Source organism: Haliotis asinina, chromosome 13 (genome assembly GCF_037392515.1).
Source record: "Haliotis asinina isolate JCU_RB_2024 chromosome 13, JCU_Hal_asi_v2, whole genome shotgun sequence".
In the NCBI taxonomy this organism is placed as follows: Eukaryota; Metazoa; Mollusca; class Gastropoda; order Lepetellida; family Haliotidae; genus Haliotis; species Haliotis asinina.
In genome coordinates, this window is record NC_090292.1 from 10,629,693 (window position 1) to 10,655,997 (window position 26,305).

The 26,305-nt window shown below is 42.9% G+C and overlaps 1 protein-coding gene across 2 annotated transcripts; it reads right to left on the reverse strand.

The window, feature by feature from the left end:
* Nucleotides 1–1,999: 1,999 nt before the first annotated feature.
* On the reverse strand, nt 2,000–25,997 carry LOC137259860 (peroxisomal membrane protein 11C-like). Of its 2 annotated transcripts, none has more exons than XM_067797491.1 (4): nt 25,613–25,997; nt 24,353–24,531; nt 22,089–22,145; nt 2,000–5,210 (listed from the first exon to the last, which is right to left on the reverse strand). In XM_067797491.1, the coding sequence occupies exons 1-4, from the start codon at nt 25,841–25,843 to the stop codon at nt 4,976–4,978; spliced, it is 702 nt and encodes a 233-aa protein (XP_067653592.1). In that variant the 5' UTR covers nt 25,844–25,997; the 3' UTR covers nt 2,000–4,975. The 2 variants fall into 2 exon arrangements, with proteins under 2 accessions (XP_067653592.1, XP_067653591.1); XM_067797490.1 differs by having other exon boundaries at nt 3,238–5,210; nt 22,065–22,145; nt 25,613–25,981.
* Nucleotides 25,998–26,305: the final 308 nt, after the last annotated feature.

The following is a 26,305-nucleotide window of genomic DNA, read 5'->3' on the forward strand; positions in this document are numbered from 1 at the left end:
CGTCTGATGTGAAATATATTGATTTCTTTCACAATTTCTACCACTTTTTTTCTCAGGCCCATTAGTATTTAATGAATGAATTTAACCATCATAGATTGCTATGATCTCTATATAGATAGCCAGCCCTAGGAATATATGCACAATCTGGATTAACTGGCATGTAAAATAAGTACCTCTGAAACAAGGTGCCATTATTAGAAATTCTGAATGTACAACAATAATCAATAAAAATGAAAATTTTGCTTTGTATGTAAAAAATCAAACTCATTTAAAGATGAATACCTTGGCACAAAATATAACAGTAACAGGGCTCAATTGAGTGCTTTGTTACTTGCACTGGTTCAACTTAATATTACAAAATGCAACCTTGCAACATATGTCATATTTGGGATTTCACTTTCTCAGTAAAGTACAAATTCTAGTACTTTTTTTTTTTGGTTGAGTCCCATCCGGGATTAGAACCCGCTCCCTCAGAGTCAGGCACCTAATCGCAAGCACACAAAGTCAGCCGTCTAACCCGCGCAGCCACTGCCACTTGTCATTAGTATGAATTTCATCAGGTGCAAGTCAATGTTTGAGTGGGTAAACTTCTGAACAAACCTGTAAGTAATTCAAAAGCATATTTCTTTCATTACATATTCCAGTTTAAAGGCAGTGCAACTAGAACTTGACTGGTTCAGCTAGGTTTTTGTCTCAGGTTGCACCCGGTGCAAGTGGTTGAACAACTCTTAAATCGAGCCTTGCATTAGTCCTGTGTATTTTGATTACAGGTGAAGTACACTTTTTATTTCATTTGTTATATATACTGAGAAAAACAAATAAGAGGACACCACCCCATGGTATGGTTCCTATATTCACTCTTAGATTTCCTCCATAGCGCTATCCAAAGCTGGTGATCAAAACTGGAAAATAAAGGACCACTTGAATTTTCCTTTCTTCCTTTACTTGTTTCTCTCAGAATATTCAACACTGTATCTGGGTAGTATCTTTCATAAGCTTAATGTCATATGCTGGCTAAAAACATCAATAAAAGAAATATTGTCAATGGAAATCATTATTAATGAATTTAGTAAAGATCACAGTAACATTAAGTCGAAAGGACTGTAAATTGTGAAAGAAATCAATATATTTCACATCACAGAGGCTGGTAATCCAAGTCTTAATATAGCACAAATCATCACTGATGCTGGTGTAGAAACAACATTAAATTTGCTAGAGTACTCAGGTACAGTGGCACATGTAAAATCACTTGCCCTGATAATTTTCCACTATACCTGCAAACGTTCTTGTTGATGTTTTAAATAAATAACATAATTAACATAGGCAAGTCAACCAGACACTGACACCGCATCATATACAACTCTGCTTGCCCGACAGATAAAGAACACTGTACTGGGATGTTGGGCAATGGTTCATGCCACCCCTGTGATGTGAAATATATTGATTTCTTTCTCACTTTTTACCACTTTGTATTCTCAGGCCCATTGGTATTTAATGAATGAATTTAACCATCATTGATCGCTATGATCTGTATATAGATAGCCAGCCCTAGGAATAGATGCACAATCTGGATTAACTGGCATCTAAAATAAGTACCTCTGAAACAAGGTGCCATTATTAGAAATTCTGAATGTACAATAATAATCAATAAAAATGAACATTTTGCTTTGTATGTAAAAAATCAAACTCATTTAAAGATGAATACCTTGGCACATAATATATATAACACCAACATGTCTCAATTTAGTGCTTTGTTACTTGCACAGGTGCAACCTAATATTACAAAATACAACCTTGCAACATATGTCAGTAAAGTACAAATTCTAGTTCTTTTTTGGTCGAGTCCCATCCGGGATTCGAACCCGCACCCTCAGAGTCAGGCACCTAATCGCAAGCACACAAAGCCAGCCGTTTAACCCGCGCAGCCACTGCCACTTGTCATTAGTATAAATTTCTTATGGTGCAATCAATGTTTGAGTGGGTAAACTTCTGAACAAACCTGTAAGTAATTCAAAAGCATATTTCTTTCATTACATATTCCAGTATAAAGGCAGTGCAACTAATACTGGACTGGTGCAGCTAGGTTTTTGTCTCAGGTTGCACCCGGTGCAAGTAGGTGAACAACTCTTAAATCGAGTCTTGCGTTAATCCTGTGTATTTTGATTACAGGTGAAGTACACGTTTTATGTGATTCGATATATATACTGAGGAAAACAAATAAGGGGGCACCACTCCATGGCATGGTTCCTTTATTTACTCTTAGATTTCCTCCAAAGCTGGTGATGAAAACTGGAAAATATTAAAGGACCACTTGAATTTTCCTTTGTTCCTTTACTTGTTTCTCTCAGTATATTCAACACTGTATCTGGGTAGTATCTTTCATAAGCTTAATATTGTATGCTGGCTAAAAACATCAATAATAAGAAATATTGTCAATGGAAATCATTATTAACGAATTCAATAAATATCAAAGTAACGTTCAGAACAAATGACTGTAAATTGTGAAAGAAAACAATATATTTCACATCACAGATCCTCGTAATCCAAGCCTTAATACAGCACAAATCATCACTGATGCTGGTGTAGAAACAACATTAAATTTGCTAGAGTACTCAGGGCAAGTGATTTTACATGTGCCACTGTACCTGATAATTTTTTCACTATATCTGCAAACTTTCTTGTTGATGTTTTAAATAAATAACATAATTAACACTGGCAACTCAACTCGACACTGACACCGCATCATGGACAACTCTGCTTGCCCGACAGATAAAGAACACTGGACGTCAGGCAATAGTTCGTGCCATCCGTGTGATGTGAAATATATTGATTTCTTTCACATTTTCTACCACTTTTTTCTCAGGCCCATTGGTATTTAATGAATGAATTTAACCATCATTGATCACTATGATCTGTATATAGATAGCCAGCCCTAGAGAGATATGCACAATCTGGATTAACTGGCATCTGAAATAAGTACCTCTGAAACAAGATGCCATTATTAGAAATTCTGAATATACAATAATAATCAATAAAAATGAACATTTTGCTTTGTATGTAAAAAAATCAAACTCATTTAAAGATGTATACCTTGGCACATAATATATATAACACCAACATGTCTCAATTTAGTGCTTTGTTACTTGCACAGGTGCAACCTAATATTACAAAATGCAACCTTGCAACATATGTCATATATAGGATTTCACTTTCTCAGTAACGTACAAATTCTAGTTCTTTTTTTTTTGGTTGAGTCCTATCTGGGATCTGAACCCACACCCTCAGAGTCAGGCACCTAATCGCAAGCACACAAAGTCAGCCGTCTAACCCGCGCAGCCACTGCCACTTGTCATTAGTATAAATTTCATCAGGTGCAAGTCAATGTTTGAGTGGGTAAACTTCTGAACAAACCTGTAAGTAATTCAAAAGCATATTTCTTTCATTACATATTCCAGTATAAAGGCAGTGCAACTAATACTTGACTGGTGTAGCTAGGTTTTTGTCTCAAGTTGCACCCGGTGCAAATAGGTGAACATCTCTTAAATCGAGTCTTGCGTTAATCCTGTGTATTTTGATTACAGGTGAAGTACACGTTTTATGTGATTCGATATATATACTGAGGAAAACAAATAAGGGGGCACCACTCCATGGCATGGTTCCTTTATTTACTCTTAGATTTCCTCCAAAGCTGGTGATGAAAACTGGAAAATATTAAAGGACCACTTGAATTTTCCTTTGTTCCTTTACTTGTTTCTCTCAGTATATTCAACACTGTATCTGGGTAGTATCTTTCATAAGCTTAATATTGTATGCTGGCTAAAAACATCAATAATAAGAAATATTGTCAATGGAAATCATTATTAACGAATTCAATAAATATCAAAGTAACGTTCAGAACAAATGACTGTAAATTGTGAAAGAAAACAATATATTTCACATCACAGATCCTCGTAATCCAAGCCTTAATACAGCACAAATCATCACTGATGCTGGTGTAGAAACAACATTAAATTTGCTAGAGTACTCAGGGCAAGTGATTTTACATGTGCCACTGTACCTGATAATTTTTTCACTATATCTGCAAACTTTCTTGTTGATGTTTTAAATAAATAACATAATTAACACTGGCAACTCAACTCGACACTGACACCGCATCATGGACAACTCTGCTTGCCCGACAGATAAAGAACACTGGACGTCAGGCAATAGTTCGTGCCATCCGTGTGATGTGAAATATATTGATTTCTTTCACATTTTCTACCACTTTTTTCTCAGGCCCATTGGTATTTAATGAATGAATTTAACCATCATTGATCGCTATGATCTGTATATAGATAGCCAGCCCTAGAGAGATATGCACAATCTGGATTAACTGGCATCTAAAATAAGTACCTCTGAAACAAGGTGCCATTATTAGAAATTCTGAATTTACAATAATAATCAATAAAACTGAACATTCAATAATACAACATGAAACCTAGTTATTAGTTTTAATTTCTTATGGTGCAATCAATGTTTGAGGGGTAAACTTCTGAATAAATCTGTAAATAATTCAACAGCATATTTCTTTCATTACATATTCCAGTATAAAGGCAGTGCAACTAGAACTTGACTGGTGCAGCTAGGTTTTTGTCTCAGGTTGCACCCGGTGCAAGTAGGTGAACAACTCCTAAATCGAGCCTTGCGTTAGTCCTGTGTATTTTGATTACAGGTGAAGTACACTTTTTATTTAATGTGATATATATACTGAGAAAAACAAATAAGGGGGCACCACTCCATGGTAGGGTTCCTATATTTACTCTTAGATTTCCTCCAAAGTGCTATCCAAAGCTGGTGATGAAAACTGGAAAATATTAAAGGACCACTTGAATTTTCCTGTGCTCCTTTACTTGTTTCTCTCAGTATATTCAACACTCTATCTGGGTAATATCTTTCATAATTTTAATGTTGTATGTCTAAAGTTTGAGCTGGAGCATCAAGACCTGGTGTACCAGCTGCGTAACAGCATGATGAGCGAGGAGGCGAGGCCGAACAGACCCGACTTGGCGGCACCAAAACGTCCTGCCCACAGAAATCCTTTGGGCAACCAATTGATAGCGTTGAGAAGGTCGGCCATTGACTGAACAAGGAGCAGGTACTGGCTGAAAATATCTCTCTGCAAACTGTGAACCTGCAGTCGCAACTCTTCCCGCTGTTCTGAGTTCTCATAACTGGAAGAACACAACATTATTGTTAGCTATACTGTTAAGAACAAATACATTCTGTCAATTTGAGTGAGTGGGTTCAGTTTTACATCAGTTTAGCAATACTGCAGGAATGTCATGGCAGGCAACACTAAAGATGGGCATCATGCATTGTACCCACATGGGGAATCAAATCTGCGGGTTTCATGCGATGAGCAAATGCTTTAACTAGTCAGCGGTGTCGTACCAGGAAGGCTAAAATTTATTTTTCAGATGTCCAAGGAAGGCTCAAATGTATTGTTCAGTTTTCCCTGGAGAGCTAATTATGGAAGTATTGCCAAAGCTAAAGATAAGGTGCCGGGATGCATAATCCATGTCGGGAGTAGAGAGGGTTCTTTACAAAACATAGTTATAATCTTCACTTCTTTCGAACTTTATATTTCAACTTCTTTATTCTCACAAACCACTATCGGTGGTACAAGAGAAATGAATATTCAATATCAACAAACTTACATAAACATAAACATGTACTATGATGATGAGTTGTTTATGTAAAAGTTTGTACAAGTGACAGGTAAATAGTGGTAAACATTTGGTAACCTTAAAATTGACAGGCAGCATGACCTTGTTAAGCGTTGATAAGTTGGCCCAGTTGTGACATTTTTAGGGGGTGAATGATTTTCTGTAGAAATTAAGTGATATATATTTAAAAAGATAATTGAATTCCTCACTAACTAAATTCCTCACCAACTTATCAGAATATGCCAAGGGACTTACATATATGTCAGATAAACCAAGTATGTCTAATTCTTGTTTTATGGAGTGTAACCAAGGGTATGCCGTAAGATGTTGTTCATAGTCATGGCTAATGTATTGGTATGAGACATGAGATAATTTGATCGTCTAAGTAGATGCGATTTTAATCCAAAAGGACAAGATGTTGACATGGATTCTTATATTTAATGGGGCTCTACCAACTTCGCCATAAACCATAAAGAGTGGGGTGGATTTTCTGAGACCACCACAAGATCATCAAGGTGGTACTGAAGAAACGATTGTGGAAATATCATTGGGGACATTGCCTACACAGACCATGTGTCTGAACTGTGTCTTAAACTCAAAGACAGACTGACAGAAATGTGATTTACCATACCATGGATAATGACAATTTATGGTTGAATTCAGTGAAAAGTATAACAAAGAACAGACATGAAAATGTGTCACTAAAATACAGGTAGAGACTGTATGTGTGAAGATCACACAGTGATATATGATGTGTCGGAAATGCATGCTGATTGGTGCAAAAAAGTTTCCGATCATGAAAGGTGGTCAATATCGTCTATACAAGGTATACCTAAAACACTATTACCGATGATACCTATATACTATGACCCATTAATAACTACCCCTTAATCAATAATAACACAAATTACAGAAAACACACTCTCGCAACAAATGGAAAGAAAAATGTCGTAATTTTTACTTCCTTTGAGGTTAATCTGGACATGATAAATGTGTAAGCTTGCATTTTCATTACACAATACCTTATTTACCCTGTAGTGTATTATTTGAATATGATAAAAAATATATATCATATTTATAGACATTATGATAATACCCACATGATTGTTGTATGAGATGTAGTAGTAATAATGATTTACAAGCTGGTATCTTCCTTGATAAACACAGGCTTCATTAATGACCTCAGAGTCTATGGTAACTTGGTGTCTAACTTGGCAATAAATGCCTCTTGTTGACTGTGTTGTATACTGATGAAATGTTCACTATTTACTGCAGTCTTTTGAAACTAATTGACTAATTTATTCATTGCTGTCTTAAAAGCAGACTGTGTACACATGCACATATATTTGTTGATAGTTTAATTAATTCAGTAAAGTTTCAGTCTACTACGAATGTGTGTAGGCAAAATATCTGGTTTGTAAGAAACATGATCTAAGGGAGGTAACTGCAGTTACTCTGATCAAACAGCTTTCATTTGTAAACAAGTGATGGAGGGGGTGGGGGAGGTTGTAGTAGTAGTATATACAATGGGGGTTTTAAAACACTTTCAAGAAAAGTCTCTACAAAGCCTTATTTACTAAATAAGGCTTTGGTTGGGCCCTTAGCTCTTGCTACTATTACCCCTACTACTTAACGTGTGTTGGAGGTAACACTGTGCCGTACGGTACGATCAATAATTCTTCTCTTACAAACCCCCTACCCGGCCCATCCCTCAAGTAGTACAAGTTAGGTTCGTCGGCTTTCATATCCACTTTATCTATGTTGTAAGTTTTGACTGACCATATAGGATCGGTGGCCCGCTTACGGCTATCACCCTCGTGTTCCCCCGGCTGGTATAGATACCTCACTAGGGCCCTATCTGGTATCTGTTTCTCCTTCCCACGCAATGGAGCGGCCGACTCTGCAACTATTGATTTTAGTTTGATAGCGTCTGCCGGTTTCTTACCGGTGAGACGGGTGACTTCATGGTTGATTGCCGACACCACCTTGGGTAACCTCGTGACCCATTCAGTCGATCGTTTTCCAGGGGTGACCATCTCCCTAGCATGCTGATGGCCGAACAAGCGCTCAGCCAAAGTCCTATTAAATCTCTCAACTATGGCTTGACTGCGATGGGCTCCGGCCGTGCCACGCCTGACCTTTGTATCGTGTTTGGCTAGAAGTTGTGACACGGCACCCATGAACTCCCGTCCGGGGTCAACTTGCAGCTCTGTTGGCCACGTCAGCGGGCTGCGTTTGTATATGCGTTCGAATCCTCTGGCTACCTGGACCGAATCTTTCGTGGTCAAGGATTCGGCTTCCTTGTAACGACTGGCTACGTCCACTACGGTTAAGGCATACTTGTACCTCTTGTCGTGGGGTAGGAACAGTAGGTCTGCCTGGTGAACGCTATTAGGTATGTTAATACCGAACCTCCTTCTAGGCACGTAGCGTGGTGCCGGCAAATAGATCTGCCACAGGGCTTGTTTTTCAAGCCACGCTTTGGCTTCCTCCGGGGGTACTCGCGCTATTTTAGCTAGCTTATCTACTGCGCTAGCTCCTTTCCAGTACCCACGCGGGCTGTAGTAAATATCATCAAATTTTTTCATGTCCATACGCGTATGTGTTTATCCCATCAATAGCTATCCAACGTTTCGTGTCCATAGGCGACAGGGACGTCTTGTTTATAGTCAGTCCGTATATCTTATGCCCATCACTTCTAAGTGTGTTCATTTTATGCCTAAAGGTACGGGTCTTGAACAGGGCTTCCTTGAATCTGGCGTGTTTGATGTGTTGTTTCACCACATACTTCTTAACCCCCTTAGCCTTCCGGATCTCACTATTGTCGGCTTTCAGTATGGAGTACATCTTAGGTCTCAAACCTATGTACTCGGCTATGGGCGTGCCAGCACACTCGTCCTTCATCTTACCTAGGACCTTTTTATTTACCGTACTGTGTATGGCATGGGTCTTAGGGTAGTCGCTGGTGTCGTATAAATCGAGGTGTTTTTTCATGTCCTCGTACACGTCCTCGGTTCGAATCTCCATCAGCAGGGAATCCGTGTCAGTGTACAGCACTTCACACCTGTCACCGTACTGTTTCTTGAGCTCGTTGTAGTAAAAGTCGTACATCAGGTGTTTGGATAAATCGAGGATGCTCATCCCCACGTAAACAGGCCGGTTGAATTTTATGTGGCTTTTCTTCATGTGTAGGGCAACCAGGTTGTCTGTGAATATCTTACTACGGTTGAATGCCGGACTGGCTATCAATCTCCTGAGCTTGTCTTCCTCACTCAACCGAACCAGCTTCACGGTCACGCGTTTCCTCAGGTTCTCCATAGTCTTACCAAACACCGAGTTGTTCATGAGCTTGTAGAGATTTTTCTCAAAATCACTGGTGGCTTTTTTTCGTAGGTCTGTGTTCATTCTGATGTAGGGCTCCATCCATGGGCTCTGGTCGAACATGAGCACCCTGTGTATTTTGGTCAGCCTCATACCCAACGACAGGTACAGCTGTAGGTTGCGATAGTGAACGATGTACTTGGTCTTATTCATTAAGTTAGGCACGAGTTTTTCAACGTCTGTCACACGCCCACCTAACAAGTTATGTTGGTACTCAGACATCCAGTCTGGGTTAACCCTCATACGTTCGGGGGCCAGGGGGTAGCTGTTGTGCAATGTGTGTAATTCCTTGGTATACTCTAAGTCAACCTCGAGGATATACCCTTTGTTCGAATCTGGTGCAACCCCCATAACATCAACGGGGGGTACCCATTCGAATCCCCCTGTAGGTAGATACTGGCTCATGGCCCAGCCATACAGGTTGTTTGCGTCGAGGTAGAGAATGTGATTGGTTGGCTTGTTAGGATCGTAACCTTTCACGTATTGATTATTTGCTTTCGCGTATCGTTTGGATGCCATGGAAATCCCACCTCGCAAGCCTTTCTCAATGAATAGGTGCATGTCGTAATCTGTGAGCAATTCCAAATTAACTCCGGTCTTTTTAAGCAAGGCGTCCCACGACAGACCTGGGCTGGTGTAATACCATGCGGGGTCGAGTTTATACTGCTTGAAACACGTCCGCCTAAACGTCTCAAACACGTCGGCTAACAGCAGTACATCTGTCCTCAAGAAAAGGGCGTGATAATCACCCAGGTTCTTACAACCCAGTTTATTCCATACGTTAGTCGCGTGCGAGTAATCATCTCGTGAGACGGACGCCTCATTCAGCTTGCTATAAAAGCAGTCAATAGGGGGTAGTCTGGTCTCGGTGAACTTGACCCAACTATCCATGTACTCATAGGGGTACACACCCTTCCTCATAAGCAGGGGTCTAGTCTCGGCGTCTGTGTATCGATCGGTGATAGGGAAGGTATTGTTGGCCTTGACCAGACTGTCGAGTGACGACAGGAGGAACTGAAACGAGTCAATGAACCTAAGTCCGTTTAAGCTGAAGGAGATGTATCTCTCCATGTTGTTGGGGATGCACGTTATATTACCATCGATTTTCGCGATGGCCTGCATGATCAAGTGTGAGTCGTACCCTCTCAAGTTGTGAAAGACAACGGGGATGTTTATTGTCTTAGGGTTGATTTTAAGCTTGAGGTTGCACGCGCTGTGAGCGGCGCCTCTATACTTACCAGTTATGTGGCAGTGATCTCTCACCGAATCACCGTTAAGTGGTGAGTCACACACGTGACAGTTAGTGCTACTAGCGTGAGCTAGCCTGTCGACTCGGGTCATACGCATGGGAGCGATTCTATACAATGTATTCCTAATAATTTTTTCTTCCTCCTGCAAACACTTTAGAAACCTTTCAGCCGCGTCAGGGCCCCTATACACTACCGGAGCTTTCGTTTCCCCGTCACAACGGACGACAATGTATCCAAACCCACAGGCTTTATGCTCGTGTGTTTTGTGGGTGATGGGAGCCTCGCCGGCGGCACCACTGGGGGATTCCCCCACCACCAAGGCTTCCAAGTCGGCGTATATGATATAAGGCACAGACATTTGGTTCTTGTGGTTACCGAATTTTAGGATATTATCACCTTCCTTAGGCATGTCGACTCGTATGGCCGTCTGCCCCACACCTTGACAATCATCCCGGTGGGATTCTAATAAATCAGCTCGTGTGAAGCCATGTAGGCATCGTTCACAGAAGTGGGTCTTTTCTCTGTGTGCAGATTGGTCATACAACAGCCTGCTAAAGTGTTTTATCCATGTGTAGTGATACTTGTCACCTCGCTGGATCATGAATATATTGATAACTTGGCGATCCTTCACCGGGCTGACCCTGTGTACTATTGTTGTGTTACCTTCGTGTCCAAAGACATTTATAGCCAGATTATTCTGTTTTTCTACTTTAGTGATCTGGGATATGGGGGTGGGTTCATCTATACCATCCCAGTTGAGCCCATCATCCTGAGGATAATTAGAAGGCCTGTTCGGATTAGTGTCAGCTGGAAATAAGGCTGACCTGATAGCTAACCTCAGGCAAGCGTTTCCTCTATTCTTAACGTTTACTATGGCATGTTTGTTCCTATAGTAGGGGGGCAAGGCTAGGTATGATCCGCCTCTGAATGGCACGTAGTTAGCTATGTCTAGATAGACATTATCGATTTTATCTACAGCCCACCCGGACCCCAAGTGTGTGTAGCGTTCTAGGTATTCTCGTATCTGCTGAAAACTGGTATCGATTGATACGTCAATGGTCTCTGTATGTGTGACAACCTCTTGTTTACTTCGGAAGTAAGGCTGAACATACTCAGTGGCACTCCCAACCTGCTTATCGAGCGACATTTTCACTGTGATCTGAAACTTGATACTTCCTAGGTTATTTAGTTCCTGGTTGACCTTATCAGCTATCAGAGGCTTGATATCTGTAATGTCTATGTTTCTATCAACGTGCATGCGCCAACCTCTCAAATAGTTGCCTACAGCTCGCTCAGTGCGCACGAACTGTAGGTCAATAGCTCTATTCTGTCGTAATAATTCTACAAGCTGTGGTTTTCTCATACGGGAATACCCAGCTAAACCCAAATCACGTGCTTCGGCTTTCAGTTGTTTTACAGTGGGAACGGGGGCATGTGATAACAATGTGGTTAACCCGGCTCTCCCCAGGTTTGAATAACCCGTGTATCCAAGCTGTTTTGCTTGAGCTTTTAATTGTTTTACCGTAGGAGGGGCTTCTAAACCTAGTAATCTCAACAATGCTGACTTCCGCATTCTAGAATACCCGATCACACCTCTCTGTTTTGCGACCCGCTTGAGCTCGCGTACAGTAGTCATAGTGTTTACACCTAACATAACCAATGTCTAATTGGGTCACAGTAAAGGGAGGTAACACTTGATAAAAATATGTGTATTTATTTGGAGTCTATCTTGAGCAGTCGCCTACGTTCTTTTATGTAGTCCTTTTTATTCTCGTAGATGAGTTGATGTCTGACTACGTTCGCTCCGTGAGCTTTACATAGACAGTAGTGTCCTTTAACCCCAATACCACACACAGAACACGTGTAGTTAGGACTTCCCATATGGAAACAACAGAACCCCTGATTCCTGCATTTCCTACCACAGGCCTCGGTCTTCCCCATAAGTATGTATTCGCATCGGTATGGAGCGGGTCTCATGTTTACTTATATAGGTATTTAATTTAATTGCTTCGCAACCAACGCAGTAGCTGCTATACCCAACACTATGAAGCCCAGTTCACGATTCATTTGTCCCTTGGATGGTGTGTAGTACTGAGCAAGTGTGGGTTTATTGAGCGGTTCCAATCGTTTACCAGTTAGTAGGTAGTATTCTTTCATTGCTTCATCGACATCGTTGAATGTTTGAACGGCATGGTTTTCACGCTGGAGTTGTTCGTTAATAAAATCGATCCTCTGGAGGCGTTTTTTAGCGTACTCGGCCTGTGAACTTTGTAAGTTCTCAGTAGCGAGATCGTGCCGCTTCCTTTCTTCCTGTATTTCAGCCGCGTGGTCATCTCGTAGTTTCGAGAAGAGGAAATTACTCCCGGAAAATGCCAGGGCATTCACTAACGCCCCACCGACCATCATAGCTATCGTGGCCATCCTATATTTATTTCATTATATTATCAGGTATTATCCCTTGTTTTACTAGGATGTCTTTTGTGGCCATCGCCATACCAAGGTTCATTATGAGCATACCCATATCCTGCAGGTTGAAATCTAGCTTGATAGTTGGTTGTTTAAGCACCATTTTAGTCAACCGAGCGTACCCTACTGCTAGACTGGCGACCACTGTGGCGTGGTATGCGTCGTTGACGAACGTTTTCCCCTCAGACATTATGTATATATAAAAATATTTTAAATTATAACATGATATGCGGGTCGACAGTGGGGGTTACCTCACTGTTGGGGGGTACCACCTCACGGTGAGGGTTTCCCTCACGTGTATATAACCACGAGATAGCCAAGGCAGCAGTTACGCCTACAGCCAACAACAGTCGGGGGTTGGTCACTGTAATAATTTTATGTTGGTTACACCACCGTTTTTTACCGGCAGCTACTCTCTTAGGATTCTTCTGTCTGGTTACTGTTGGGGGTTCCTGTGAAGGGGTCACTTCCCTCACTGTGGGGGTTTCCTCCAGTGGAGTTTCCCTCACTGTTGGGGGTGTGGGGGGTATCACCTCGGGAGCAGCATCCATCTATACCATTATTGTTTTTTCTCTCAAATTGACAATGCTTTGCCGTGATAATCGCCGCCGTCACTGGAGCCAACAACATACCATATTTGTGGTACAGCCCGCAGCTGATATAACTCACGGCGTGTTCGATAAAAGGGTCTTTCTCGAGGTCCTCCCACAGGTAAAGTCGGCGCTCTGGTGGAATGGGAAGGAAGTATGATACAATACCGGTGTATATCTGGGTCATAGCCGATCCTATTGTCTTTGTCATTTCTGCTCCGAGCCGGGACTCGTATCTAGCGTACAGCTTATCGATTTCTTCGGCTGACATTTTGTGAATTTTATCCGGAGTGTAGTCTCCAAAGTAATGTTTGGCTTTGCCGCCAACAGCCAACGCCACCAGTTTCTCTCGCTTGGGGGAGACCCCCACACCCCCAGACAATTGTTCGAGCAATTCCTCACACTCCATCTTATAATATAACAAGTAAGATTTAGTTTTAACTATATAATACCCGATGCAGACAAAACACAGAGAAATGAAGGTTAAGTTGCACACGACAAACACTTCAAATATCATAGCTATACTTAGCATTTGCTTAGCTTTAGCTTAGCTTTGCTTAGCTTTGCTTAGCTTTGCTTAGCTTTAGCACACTCTATATGCTACTGGTTGGTCGGTCTTGAGCACGAGCTTAGCGTGTTTAGTTTCAGCGAGCTGTTTCTTCACCCGTTCCCGTTCTAATTTGCTCATCACATCGTTCTCTCTCAAACACTCCTCGAACGAATCCCTGTCCTTGCAGTGAAATAAGGCCACCCATCGCGTCTGCTCCCTGAGGTCTTTCAACACCGAGTTGAACTTCTGCGTTAGCACCCAGACGCTGTGATTTGCATGCCGGCCGGAGAAGGCCAGGTACGATAGCATGTCTCTCTTTTTTGTTATCTCGTGATTAGCGCTGCAGTCGTCCAGTATGAACAGCGTCGGTTCCCCTTTAAATTTCTCGTGAAGAGCTTTCAACCAGTCCTGCAGGCGTGTTCCAGGGTCGATTTTGTGTACGTCCGGGTCCGTCATCACCCAAGGTCGCGCGTACGTTTTATTCATGCTCAGAGTAGGGCACATGATAACGATGTTATCGAACACATCCTTGTAGTAACCCTCCAACATATCCAACACGAAAACGGTCTTCCCACAGCCAGTCTGCCCGCACACTATGGCGCAGTGTGGGTCAGTGGGCAGTGGGGGATACCCCCCATCAGTAGATGGCTTGCACGAATCTCCCATTGTCTATATTAAGTTGCGCGTCCATAATAACGTACAGATATAATTTCAACTTACCAGCGGGTTGAGCCTTCTTAGTAATCTGGATGGTTATCCCTTCGCTGCCGTTATCTATACGGCGCCCGCTACCGTGCAGTTTATCATCATCCGTGGATCGCATGTCCAACCATAGGGCGTACTTGGTGGTCAGGTATTCACCGATCTGCACGGAGCCGAGGTCCAGGTCCTTTGTTATATAATCCCCCACTGGTAGCTTTTTTATCTCATCCCACTGCTGGTGTGGTCTCATACCATGACTGAACAGCTGGTTGGGCACGCCCTCGATGGTCACTTCCACCTTTTCAATCTCGGGGTTGAAAAACTTCTCGCTGTCCCTCCGGAATGGCTCGTAATCCTCCACGGGGACGACCAGGATACCTTTCATCGATCGCGCCGGCACGTTCAGGTTGATATTCCACACAGTGTCGCTCTTATCTCGCACGACTGATCTATGCCTCAGTACGCGATCGTACAGGATAGCCATCTTCCCAGAGTACTGGCTTCGAACCTGCCTGGCCAGCTCCGGGCTAGTGACCATGTCGAACTCCAGAGAGATGTTGTCTATGGCATAACTGGCCTCATCACCGTTCGGCGTACGCACTACTTTGCTATAGTCGTTAAACGTGAGCTCGTATTCGAGCCTATCACCCAGCGCGGCCTGGTAAAACGGCGCGTGTCCCGTGAGCAACTCGAAGTCGAGCGGCACGCAGAATCGATTCCCGTATGCTCGAGCGATGGCCTTTTCACCGTCCGATAGCTTGTCTAGCTGGTCTGGCGTGAAGGCATACCCTATGCGCGACCGGGTTGATTTGCTGATACCCTGGTACACATCATTGACTCGTTCTCCCTCGCTTTTCCAGAGATCCCCGTAGCAGTGAAACACGTCGCTGTCGTCGATACTCAGCACCTCGTTACCGCTGATCTTGACGGTCGTTTTCCTGATGATAGCTCGACCCACGTTCCGCACTAGCTCGCGTTTGTCGTTGTCGGAGGTCAACGTGATATTGAACGCCAGTCGAACAGTGCCTGGTACAATGAGGTCATTCTCACCAAGGTTTGGAAATCTAACCAGCAGAGTTTGATTCTGGTCTATCTTGCTGGGATTGTTGGTGATAGTCACCGACTGGCGCACGGCTCTGGCGTCTAATGGCTCTCTCAATCTTCTGAAAGGATCTAATTTTCTGCCGTACATTGTTATATAAAGGAAATATATTTTTAATACTAATGGATGAAGACATACCTATGGATGATATGCGGGGCGATAGTGCCCAGGCATTCGATGATGACCAGGAGACCTCATTCAGTACTGGCCTTCTACAGTCGGCTGTCGATGATTATTACAACGCAGTTGAAAATAAATCCAAACTCAAGCCGTTGGGAAGGAACTATTCCAGGTTTACCCTCGATAGCAATGGCACGCTGCGTTTGAAGTCTCGCCCGGAGATCGATCTCATGAATAAACGCAATAGAGAACCGCTTGCCTTATCAACATTGGGCAGTAAACATGGGAATGACTTTATCCGCGATGAACTAGGCTTCATAGATTACGGTGGCGCGCGACCTAAGCAGTATCCTCCGAAGTTAGTTCAAAGTCTGCAAGACATCAGGGACGCCATATCAGATCAAAACATGACTTATGATACTAAAAAGGTGTTGGCCGACTACGAGAACAAGCCCTTCCCGGGGCTCGAATTTACCGTTCGGGAACTGCGGGGGTTGGATCTGACGATGCAAACCATTCGCGGACATCTCGCGAAAAGCACGGCCAAAATTAGCGTGATAGACGACCACATCGCCTATGAAAAGGAAAAACTCGGTGAAACTGAGGACGAGTCTATGAAAGACACCATCGAGGAACGAATACGTAATTTGGAAGAGGAAAGGCAGACCTGGCTGGAGACAGCATCCTCCTTCAAAGAAAAGCTTCGATCCCAGGTCAGCCGTATACGGGAAACCATCAATCAAGTCCTCTACCGAGACACCACGTTAGCAGACAGGATTCGGATATTGTTCCGGGAGCAAGGGATCACCATCGCCAGCATTCTGACTGCATTAGGTTTCATCATATCAACCCTGGTGGTGTCACTGACAGGGGGTACCCCTGTGGGGCCTGCCGGCGGCGGAACCCCAAGTGGCGGTGGGGGTGTTAAAGACTGGATAAAAAAACTCGGGGAAGGCCTAGCTAAACTGGCTGGTAAAGCCGCCGAAGCCCTCCCAGGCATCCTGGGTAGCATCGTCTCGTGGTTGTTGGGCGCTCTGGCTAAAACTACCATGTGGCTCAGTCAAAACATGTGGGCAGCCATCGTCGCCGTGGCGGGTCTGGTGTACGTAGCGGCTAAGAAATCTTTAACCAAATAAGTCCCAAAGCTACCCCACCAACCACCAGGGCCGTTTTACTATCGATGTGATTGGAGGCCTGAATATTGGGGTGTGTGGGGGGTATCCCCACATGAACTTTAGACTCCGGGGGTGGCGCCACTATACCCGTTTCACGTGGTGGGATGTGTGGGATATAGGGGGTGTTAATATCGGGGTTGATACCCAACTTTTGATCCGCCGTGGCTATGACTATTTTGTTGTTATAACCCACCACTTTTTTTACTCTCAGTTGCATATCACTCGGAGCCATGTACAGCCCCACACCGAACACGTAATTGACTTTCGATCTGGCGTATTCTAACACGTTTTGGTAACGGTCGATGGCCCGCGGGAGATCAACTGGAGAATTGATAGCATCCTCAACGTTGGAAACGAACTGTTTCTGAGCGTCGTAAGCAGTTCCCTTACCGAGGATGTTGGAACGCGTCATCGACTGCGCACCCAACAGCGCCAACACGTACGTTCGAATCGAGTCGTTCAAGCATATTGTACCAGCACGAGTGAATTCTTTCGATGTTTTTGAGATCATTTTAGTCCAGGCTGTGGCTGCATCAGGATTGGTTTGCTTTATACAGCTGACATGGATCTTTTCATTCGTTGTGGGGCCTGTAAATGTATGACGGTTTGGGTTGTATGAACCATCTTTAGAACCGGCCTGATATGTTCCGGACCTATAGAAGTACACGAGAACTATACCGAGACCATGGTTCACACCAGGAAGGCGAAAGTCTTTATTCGTTGGAATCTCAAACTCCCCACAAACACGTTCATAAGCGCGTTTATCATAGGGGTTATTCGTCATACTCCACGCTTTATCTTGGGGAAGAGGAGCACTTATTTCCTTCAATATTCGTCTCGTTTGATAATAAATATGAAACAAAATAACCGCCTTACTCAGTTCGTCTATACCATAGTCTGGTGTCACACCCGACCCTGTCGTCGCACACCACACAGCAAAGTTGAGTTGGTTCTGCCAAAACTGCATTGGGTTTTGATTCCAGTTTACCACCGCCTGCGCGTTATTAACGGACACGATATAGTTTTCAAACATATTAATAAAGGTTGTTTTAAACCCCGTACTACCTGCCACCACGATTTTCAAGTGTGCTAAGTCCATATTATAATATATAATTTATATATTATAATATGTACATAACACTTCCAGGAATAACGAGCGGTGAGGCCGTTCAGCTGAGGCACGCGATCGATAACACGTCAGGCCAACTAGAAGTCACACTCTGCGATATCACCTACCTACCGCAATGGACTAACATCAACGCCAGCAACAATAAGCTGTTCGTCAGTGGAACTCTCAGTCAGATAACTGACGGCTACTACAGCGTGTGCTCTCTAAACGACGAGGTCTTCAAACCCCTGGGAGCCGAACTCAAGATGAACGACTCAAACGGCACAGTGGTGTTAATCAACAACGGAAGAACCTCCTTGAGGCTCGGCCGACCATTAGCGAGGATACTCGGTATGTCTCCTGACGAGATAAAACCAACAACCGTCACAGGCACGAAGTTACCCGACCTAGTACCGTACCGAGAGCTGTACATTCATCTCGGTCAGGTGAGCACAACGTACAACATTCAAGGAGGTCACCCTTCCACTATACTGAGAGCAGTGCCGGTGAAAACTGAGAAATACAACGACGGTAGAACCGAGTCGTTTTCACCACGGCAGTATAAGAGATTAACCCAGGGCAACATACCTGAGCTGATAATATCGGTGTTAGATCTAAATCATAATCCTGTAAATATAGGATACCTCAGCTTAACGCTTCATGTAAAATGACCAGTGCACAAGGGCCCGGAGTGAAAAAATGCGTCAATATCGGGATCTCCGACCTTGGAGACACGCGCGGTTTCGACGCTCCCGGAGTAGATGGTAAATCGTACGCCTTGCAACTGAAAAACAACATTTACAAACGCGTTGAAGTCTCCGGTGGAACCCTAAATGATATAGTAGATACCACAAGAGCAACAGTCAACACTAAGTACGCCCTTGTCAACACCGGTGATAACTGGATAATATACCCATCGTTCGGGGGTAAACTGTTCGACTTAGACGATGTTGAGAGCACTACCGTCGCCCGAAACAAGCCATATATGCTCGTCTTCACCGAAGATGACAAGTGGGTGTTGTTACCCGATAACGACTGGTTTCTCAATATTAGGCTCGGCTCCCCTTACGTGTTTACTGATAACAAAGACAACCACCTAAACAAAGTCGTGAACAATGGAACCATGCTCGTGGCTTATGTCCCAACTCAGAGACGTAGCGTAGTCGTCAGCCCACTCAACACTATGGCAGCCCACATGATATCGAGTAAACCGGCCATACAAACGTGGCATTGCAGTTGGTGTCTGAATTCGAAGGCGTGGTCAAGATACTAGAGAGTCTACCGGCAAACTCAACACTGATCATCAAAGTCTACCTAGGGGAACCATCGGGGAATGATATCAAGATCGTGAAGGGGATCAAACTCGGGTGGGTGAAACGACACCAGTATCAAGTTTGCAACGTTTACGTGCGGGTGAATGTCGGCTCCAACACCAGTCTGGAGGGGGTCAACGTGATCGTGGAAAACAAGATATCACTAACCAAGATCTTCCTGCCTGACAACATACACTTCATGGGTATGAAGTTCACCCCTGAATTATTATCAGAAAACCAGTTGGAAATTATATCGTAATAGTATAATAATGACCAGTCATCCCAACACTACGCTTAACGACCTAGGAGATACGGAGGGATTCGATCAGCCTGGTGAGGAAGGTGAATTATACATCCTGCACTTCAAAGACAACGTGTACAGACGGGTGCCGTTACCAGATTTAAAAGAGCCCAAATGGCTGATCAACTTAACATTCACCTCACCTTATATCACATTAAATAATGGGTTTGTCTCTAAGATTAAGAACAACGGTATCTGGCCCGGGGATTTCATTCCGGAGAATGCATTAGTACACATAGAATCTATTGGCCACGAAAAAAAGGGGTTAAGTGCTTATCCAAACAACAAATTAACATTTAGCAGTAATCTTGATAGAATATCCTCCCCTTTCACCCTCATCATAGAAGTCTTCTTTACGGCTTTATTCGATGGAACCCCCCCAATAGTACACCAAATTTTACCCGGGGTGTCAATACGCTGGTATGGGATACACATAGACCAATATTGTCGTATTGTTATACAACGGGATACCACGGGTCCTATAAACCACTTAATAAGCCTCAGTGGGGTTTTTATTACAACAGGAAATTCTATTAGCCTCTCACCTATTGCCCTGACTAGTAGTCTAGAGCTTGTAGACTTCAAATTCATTGATAGACTTTTAACTGAAACCCAATTAAAATATCTTTCAAAATATATATTATAGGATGGGTCTGTACCCAGTCGTAGAGGAAGTAGCGAAGACGCTGGAAACCGTAGATGGGTTCCGCTTGAGGCAGTTATGTGATGTGAAACGCCAACTAGAACAAGACCGTGACACGCGGAAAGCACTATGTAAGAAGTACAATAGAGCTTTCAATATCGTGGACGGGGCTGACACTACCCTTGTGGCAACCAGCATGGGACTAGGGGCGGCAGGCGTTGGGTTGTTGGCTACCATCGTGGCCGCACCTATAGTGCTAGGTATTGAAATAACAGCTGGGTTGGCAGGGTTGGCAGGGTTGGCGCTTAAGTTAGTATCACGCAGACTGCATCGTAAGGCATTGAAACACGACGAGATCAGGGTTCTGGCCGAAGCAAAGCTCAACACAGTGAGTGAGCGTATTTCCACGGCACTCTCTGATAGTAAGATCTCAGAAGAGGAGTTTCGTTCAATCCTCTCTGAACTCACAAAATATAACGGAATGAAACAAGATATTCGGTCCAAGTCTCGTAAGTCTGCTATCAGCGAAGACGAGAAAAAAAAGTACATAGAACAAGGGATACAAAAAGCCCAGCAAGCCTTTATTACGAACACCAAAGTGATCGTAGGAGGTTTACGTTAAACTGTTTCATCGATATAAACGTGACATAGGCCGGGTGATCATACCGTACGGCACAGTGTTACCTCCAACACACGTTAAGTAGTAGGGGTAATAGTAGCAAGAGCTAAGGACCCAACCAAAGCCTTATTTAGTAAATAAGGCTTTGTAGAGACTTTTCTTGAAAGTGTTTTAAAACCCCCATTGTATATACTCCTGTAGTTTACTACAGACAATTTAGGAAGGAATGGAATGATGGGAAATTCAGTGAACTATTCATCTTCATGAAATATATGTGACATTTCTTGGTCATCACTATTATGAATCTGTTGATTACAATTTGACTTTGTCAACTTGCCCACAACACCATGACTGTACATCTAGACAAGGAACCCTGACTAAACCAAAGCAGAAGAGAAAGCAACAGCTGGCTCCTTACATCAATGAGAAAATAAAACAGTACAAACTTTATACACATCCCCACGCAAATCCAAGATTTTCTGAATGGAGGTAACTCTTACAACACTATTTCAGTTATACCCCGGAATAAATTACATGTACGTCCAATTTGTGACCCAGATATACGGAGAATACTACATGAGGTCCAATTACATAAGAATTATATGAAATGACTGTCCTCCCTATCTTATCTGAGTGAGAATGAGGAGGGGCACAAGTGTCGTATTAATTTGAATGTAATGAGACCTAGAGTGTTATTTATTTATTAACCACATCTTACATGCATTAAACTTACAACATGGCGTATTATTCTTATTTTCACAGTTACAAACTGAAATTAGTTTCGCAGAGAGTTGTTGAAGAATGCTGTAAAGTTGTACACAGCACACTGTAATGATGTCATTGCATCTGCCCCCTAATCACTGTGCCTCTTGTTTATCACTATTGAACTCATCACACTTTTCACTGCCTTAGCATTGATATTTTGTACCATGACATTAAACAAATACATAAGCAGTTAATATACACCTGTCAGTTGCTGCACTTAAACATACAGCAATGGATCCACTTAGATTACTAAAATAGTTTTAATTCTACATACTATTGGTCTTGGGTGTCAAGATACCTCTGTTTCTTTAGTCTGCTGGCTGATTTCTTTAACTTGGCAATGGTCAGCAAGCACCTGCAAACACAGAACATCTGACAGTTACTTGACAAAGATCAGCAAGTGCCTGTAAACACAGAACATAAGAAGGTTACTTGACAGAGATCAGCACATGCCTGTAAACACAGAACATCTGAAGGTTACTTGACAAAAATCAGCATGTGCCTGTAAACACAGAACATCTGACTGTTACTTGACAATGATCAGCAAGCGCCTGTAAACACAGTACACCTCTGGCTACTTGACAATTACTGGAAGCACTTGTCAACAATCTATGAGTCTCTTGAGCACTAAATCATTAATAACTTTTGTTGTCCGAGCCTTTACTACAGTGATCCTGCATCATAGTGAAAACAGGTGACTTAACGCCAATTCCAATAATATACATACACCATGTGGGAACATCAGACACTACCATACTCAGAATCAAACCTGGGTGGGCGCTCTTCACTGTCCACACCTTCACCACCTGACTACTGACCCGTGAAGACTGGGGATAGAACTAGTCTTCAGTAACACTTGACAGTCACAGGAAGTGACTTACAAAGTCAGATGGTCAGGTTGAATGACATGCATGGTGGATGCATGAAATTGTAGCCTGAGTGAGTGAGTGAGTGAGTTTAGTTTTACGCCGCACTCAGCAGTATTACAGCTATATGGCGACGGTCTGTAAATAATCGAGTCTGGACCAGACAATCCAGTGATCAACAACATGAGCATCGATCTGCGCAATTGGGAACCGATGACACGTGTCAACCAAGTCAGCGAGCCTGACCACCCGATCCCGTTAGTCGCCTCTTACGACAAGCTGAGTCGCCTTTTATGGCAAGCATGGGTTGCTGAAGGCCTATTCTACCCCAGGACCTTCACGGGTCAATTGTAGCCCGAAGACATAGACAAATGCTCATGACATTAATCACTGTATTGTCTGGTCCAGGTGCAATTATTTACAGACTGTCTTCATGTAGCTAGAATATTGCTGTATGAGGCATTAACGAATAATGACTGGATAGTTAATTTGTTTGTTTGCTTAATGCCACTCTCAGCAATATTCCAGCTGTGGTGGTCTGTAAATAATCAAGCTCGACAAGACAATCCAGTGATGAAAACTGCATGAACAGCATGAAAATCCCTTTAAGCAACTGGGATATGATGACATGTGTCAAGCAAGTAAGGGAGCCTCATAACCCAATCTAGTTAGATGCCATTTATGACAAGCAAGGGTGACTGCAGATGAAGGAAGAAACAAGCACTGACTGTGGTTGGCTTTATGCCTCTTTTGGCAGTATTCCAGTAACGTCATGGTGGGGGACACCAGAAATGAGCTTCACAAATTGTGTAAATGTAGGGATTCGAACACAGGTCTTTGGCGTGACGAGCCAACACTTTAACCACATGACTACCCCATTACCCAAAAGAAACAAGCAAGCATATATCCACTGGCTCCAGACTTGACTATTTACAGACCACCGCCATATAGCTGGAACATTGCTGAGTGCGATGTAAAACTAAACTCACTCACTCATTTGTGTGTACTGACATACATTTACTTGCATACATTTACTGCCATACATTTACTGGCATGCATTTCCTGATATACATTTAGTGAGTGAGTGAGTGAGTTTAGTTTTACGCCACACTCAGAAATATTACAGCTATATGGCAGCAGTCTCTAAATAATCGAGTCTGGACCAGGCAATCCAGTGATCAACAACATGAGCATCGATCTGCACAATTGGGAACCAATGACATGTGTCAACCAAGTCAGCGAGCCTGACCACCTGAGCCCGTTAGTGCCACTTAGGACAAGCATTGTCGCCTTTTATGGCAAGCATGGGTTGCTGAAGGCCTATTCTATCCTGGGACCTTCACAGGTCTACATTTAGTGGCATAGATTTACTGGCTTGCATGTACTGACATGTATTAATAGTGCAAGCAATACAATGAAACATTAAATAACAAAGATGATTTGACCCTATTAGTGTAGTAGAATGAGGGGTAGCCTGGTTGTTAAAAGAGTTCATTCGTCATGCAGAACACAGGTTTGATTCAACTCATGGGGACATTGTGCGAAACCCATTTCTGGTGTCCCCTACCTTGATATTCCTGGAATATTGCTGAAAGTTGCATACAACTCACTCACTCACTAGTAAAAGGCGACAGCAGGATGGAGATAAACTGTGTCATTTCCTAAATATGCCTGTGACCTCCATCTTAGCACCTACTTGAAGGCTTGCAGCGTGAGGGAGATGGCCCACAAGATGAGACCCGCTAGCCAAAGGCGACCAGACTTGATGTTCAGGATCTGCTTGTCGGCACACCAGGCAATGTGCTCAACAGGGTAGTAGAGCTGGTTGACCAGGTTCGAGCCTAGCTCACACACACGTAAGCAGGGGTTCTTCTCCTGAAGACAGGAACATTGTGAGTATAATGTGATACTAAAGTTCTGTTAACAGGATACTGGTACTGGGTGCAGCTATGCTAACATTTAGGGGAGTTTCAGTAAGACAAGATAGCATCCAAAATATTTGCCTAGGTGCAATGTCTGGTTATACTCCCACATACTTGGCTAGTGTTTCCGCTGGCATGGTTTACAGCTGAACATCACGACCAGCAAGCATTTCTCATACCAGTCATTTGTAAATTGCACTGGTCAAGTGATCACACTTTCAGTGTGTGCAAGACCTTGTATCTTACCAAGATGAGACCTTGAAGGTTTTGCCATGCATCAATGCTGCTATTGTTAACTTGGGTTTTTCCAAAGGTGCTATTTTTTTATATGACAACGCCTCTATGTCATCGTGAAAATGGGTAATTGGAAAATTGATTATAAAATCTGCCAGCTTTTGAAATTACTGGAAATTTTAACAGGGTATACACCAGATAACAGAAACATTGTCAAAAGAATTAAGCAGTTAATGCTATTCCTTAATTGAACTTTAAACCATCATTTTCACATACAAAAGGCTCAGTTATATGCATATTTGTCCCGTATATCTGGAAGGCAGAGCACCTGTCAGTATGTTTACACATGCAAATGCCTGTTGGCCTTGTGTGTCCTAACATGAAAGAAGGCATGCAATGCAAGTTTGTCTGATTCCTTCAATAGTCAGGGCTAATAAGGCTAGTCATGATTTAATTTTCTTAAGAATTCATTCCAGCAAATATTACTGTGTGTTCCTTGCATCTAAACTGTTTAACATATATTTTTCTGCATCCATTCTATATATTTAAAAGATGTATACTAGCAGGTCTGTATACAGAAATGTATGCTAAAAATCAGGTGACCATTTTGCAGGGAGTTGCCTTCTTGACTGGAACTGTCATACTGCTGTAATTATTTTCGAATCACTGACGCTAACAGTGACAATGGACGAAATATTCTTTGATACCTGTCTTTTCTCAAATGGCCGTTGTCCACAATGTCAATCCATCACTGGCATCAGGAAAGCGAAATGTATTTGTTTTATTTTTTTCTTGTTTACCTTGCTTCCTGATCCATACTGCAGGTTATACGACAGCATAGGCAGGTCGTCGAACAGGCGAAGGATCACCCTGCATGCGCTCAGCTCGCGACTAACAACACGTGCCTTCTCTGACATAGGAGAATTGTTGTTCCCTCCGATAAACATTGCGGCGTAAGAGCATAGCCGGATGATCTTGTCGCGGCCACGGTACGTTTCGATGAATTTCACAAAGTCCACAAGCGGTGACATTTTGTTGTGTTAGTAGGAAAGTGATCTCGGATAGGCCGTGTCACTAAATCACACCGCACAGAAATTGCTGACACATATAAAGAATGCTACTTGCATTCAAACTTTCCAGCGAGGAGTCAAAGTTCAGTTCGAAAGGGCACCTGTTTACAGTGTTGATTATCCAGCTACGCACATGCACCGTCTGGATAAATGCACTTGCCGGAAACCCAATTAATGTCGTGCTAGTAACAACAAACATGCGATAATTTCCAATATGTATGTCATGCATGAGCAATTATATTAAGAGCTTCCTCTCAGTCTTTCAAAGAATATGGTAATATTACTAAACTGCAATGTGTACGACATCAGGGTCAAGGCCGGTCATGAGACTCATCACGTCTGTTAAGTGTATGAGTCGTTCTCAAAATTCGTGCATATACATGTTATGTTTGTATTGTGCATACGTAAGTCAAAATCAATAGT

Coding starts and splice junctions, on each gene's coding strand:
- LOC137259860 (XM_067797490.1), bottom strand. CDS start 25,843: ATGTCACCGCTTGTGGACTTTGTGAAATTCATCGAAACGTACCGTGGC. Junction 24,532..25,612: donor AGTATGGATCAGGAAGCAAG/GTAAACAAGAAA, acceptor TCCTGTCTTCAG/GAGAAGAACCCCTGCTTACG. Junction 22,146..24,352: donor CTCACGCTGCAAGCCTTCAA/GTAGGTGCTAAG, acceptor CTGTGTTTGCAG/GTGCTTGCTGACCATTGCCA.